The sequence below is a fragment of the Limulus polyphemus genome, unplaced genomic scaffold (assembly GCF_000517525.1).
Source record: "Limulus polyphemus unplaced genomic scaffold, Limulus_polyphemus-2.1.2 Scaffold9855, whole genome shotgun sequence".
Classification (NCBI taxonomy): Eukaryota; Metazoa; Arthropoda; class Merostomata; order Xiphosura; family Limulidae; genus Limulus; species Limulus polyphemus.
The window spans coordinates 10018-13051 of NW_013675465.1; the positions used below are offsets into that span (position 1 = coordinate 10018).

Genomic DNA, 3034 nt, shown 5'->3' on the forward strand with positions numbered 1-3034 from the left:
ACAAATGTTTAGTCTAAATAGCTTAAATCTCATAACATTTTACATTTATATATACTATTTTTATTATATTGACCTTCCAGCCATGCCTGGCTAACAATACAGAAGTTACAATGATGTGGTGCACGTGCACTCGTGATACCGTATCCAATAATATAACACTGACCTTTAGTCTTTACAACGTAACTTGTCTTGGCTGTGTTTTAGTGGACTAGTATTTTGTAAAATACAGTCACATTTCAAATATTATACATTATATATACGTATATACATTAATACTATTTACAAATAAGTTCTTAAAAATATATTTTTGTTAAAACATGGAACAGTAAATAAAGAAGTAAAGCAAAAAATTCTCTCTTGTAGTTACAGTTACGACCTTTGTTCTCGTTTGCTGTTTGTCATAGGTTGCTAAGCCTTACGAAATTTCCCACGTGGAGGATGTGAAAATAAAAAGAATTTTAAAGTTTTATATAAACATTTTAAATAATGAAAAAAAAATCTGAAGTTACTTTATCAATACCATATAATTCCACTATCATTTATCAAGTGTAGTAACTAAGCTGTATTTGGGTCTAAAAAAGTGTGAAATTTCTCACTAAAGACTTACCTTATCGTTTGAAATATTGTGTGAAAAGTATGAGATTAACACAATACCATGTCAAAAAGGCTTAAAAAACCACTAGGGGGACATTCTGAGCTTTGAATTGTTTATTCATGTCATATACAGAAGTAAGTGTATATAACGGACCATTTCCAAAAATGGAAAGAGGTGGGTGGAGGACCACTGTGTTTGATTCAGTACATGAGCAATATCTTAGCAAATCTAAAAGTTAAGAGGTTCTTATTTTATATTCTAGTTTGTCAATATCTGTAATTTGAGTTCCTAATTCATACAAATCTACAGACTTAGTATTTTGACATCACAAACATCTAATTTGAACCAGTGCTGCATTCAACATACCATGTGACACATAACAATCAATGTTTAGCTGTGTTTTTTAATACTTACTTTTAAATTAAGAAATTAACTAATGTATAATACTAAAACTTGAATTATAATCTGCAGTTTGATACCAAACTTACTGACATAAATTCATAAAATAGTAGTTCAATAAAATTTTGAGTACAAATCAACAAACGCAATGACATGGCATTTGACACGTGACCCGTCACGATAGGATTAACACCACTTCTGATATAAAGCAAGCTAAGCCTTAACACCACTTCTGATGGTTACATATTATATAAAGCAACCTAAGCCTTAACACCACTTCTGATGGCTATGTGTTACAACAAAAAATCTTTACTGTAATTCATATCTGGTTTCAATCACCCTGTTTCTTTGTGTTTCCTGTTCAGAAATTCTGTAAGTTATAATGTTCATTCTAACACTTAGATCATCATGAAAAACATATTTTGTAGCAGTACTCCTATTCAGCAGTTTCTGTATCACTGTGTTAAGTAAAGAGGTCTTGATGTTTTTCTGATGGTTATGTGTTATATAAAGAAAGCTAAGCCTTGACACCACTTCTGACGGTTATATATTATATAAAGCAAGCTAAGCCTTAACACCACTTCTGATGGTTGTGTATTATATAAAGCAAGCTAAGCCTTAACACCACTTCTGATGGTTATGTATTATATATAAAGCAAGCTAAGCCTTAACACCATTTCTGATGGTTACATATTATATAAAGCAAGTTAAACCTTAACACCACTTCTGATGGTTACATATTATATAAAGCAAGTTAAACCTTAACACCACTTCTGATGGTTACATATTATATAAAGCAAGTTAAGCCTTAACACCACTTCTGATGGTTATGTATTATAACAGAAAATCTTTACTGTAATTCATATCTGGTAACTTTGCGTTTCCTGTTCAGAAATTCTCTAAGTTATAATATTCATTCTACCACTTGAATTATCATGAAAAACATATTTTGTAGCAGTACTGCTATTCAGCAGTTTCTGTATCACTGTGTAAATAACACTGGACATTTTTAAAATGGTACAAATAAAACAATCCCAGGCACTACCAAAAGCATGTTTAATAAGAGATGTGACAAGCAGAGATTTTAGTAACTTTCCAGGTTTATGTGTTAAATATAAATGGAGACCACAAAGAAATTAAAATTAATCCTCAATATGAAAAAAAACCAAGCCTGTTGGTTAAAAAAAAAAGAAGACTGGAGTATTATTGCTTTTTTCTATCTATCTATTACTTCACAGATATTATGTATGATAGAAACCTCTGTTCCACAAGAGAATGAAGAGTCACAATTAAATACACAGTTCCCTTAAATACCTTATGTATAATAACATTTTTAGGCCAAGTGTTGCTCGAATCCTTGATGAAATCACCATGGTTTCAGAAGTTCCACTTTACTCCTTTTATCTAACTAACTAACTAACTAACCTGTTTGGAAACTTCTTTGTAATCTGGTGGAGGCCTAGTCAGAAAGAATTGGGGTTCTGTTGCAGTCCTCACAGGTCCACTTTTGGCACTCCTATTAGAGTTAAAGTTAGGAAGTGATCCAGTCCTAAAAGAGATAAAGTAATTTATATTGAAGGTGGACAGTCCCTAGTTCAGAAAAATTACTTTTATCCACAACAATAGAACATCGCCTGAACTATGCTAAGAACACAGACACACACATTTAAGTTAAAATATATTTATAAGCCCAAACTGAAGGACAAATTTTTCATTTCATCCTAAGAAATCTATCATAATAACTACAAATTATGGTCAGGTGAAAATTAAAATTATCCTTTCCATTTGTGGAAAATAGTAAAATCAAATAATCGATACAGAGTAGGAGTTGACCAGACCAACTGTTAAACAACACTTACCAGTTGCTCTGTCCTGTAGAGAATGTTTCACAAATTACTCATCTGTTCTTGAGTGTATTGTTAATCGATACAGAGTAAGAGTTGACCAAGACAACTGTTAAACAACACTTACCAGTTGCTCTGTCCTGTAGAGAATGTTTCACAAATTACTCATCTGTTCTTGAGTGTATTGTTAATCGAT

The 3034-nt window shown here is 31.6% G+C and overlaps 1 protein-coding gene across 1 annotated transcript in view; it reads right to left on the reverse strand.

Moving 5' to 3' along the window:
* The window catches only part of LOC111083498 (MKL/myocardin-like protein 1), a gene marked incomplete at its 5' end in the record, with an annotated part of 19264 nt that overhangs the window by 10011 nt on the left and 6219 nt on the right, over positions 1 to 3034 (reverse strand). The window contains one exon of the mRNA XM_022380070.1: positions 2420 to 2543. Coding sequence (XP_022235778.1) covers positions 2420 to 2543 — 124 coding nt within the window. The remainder of the gene's footprint in view (positions 1 to 2419; positions 2544 to 3034) is intronic.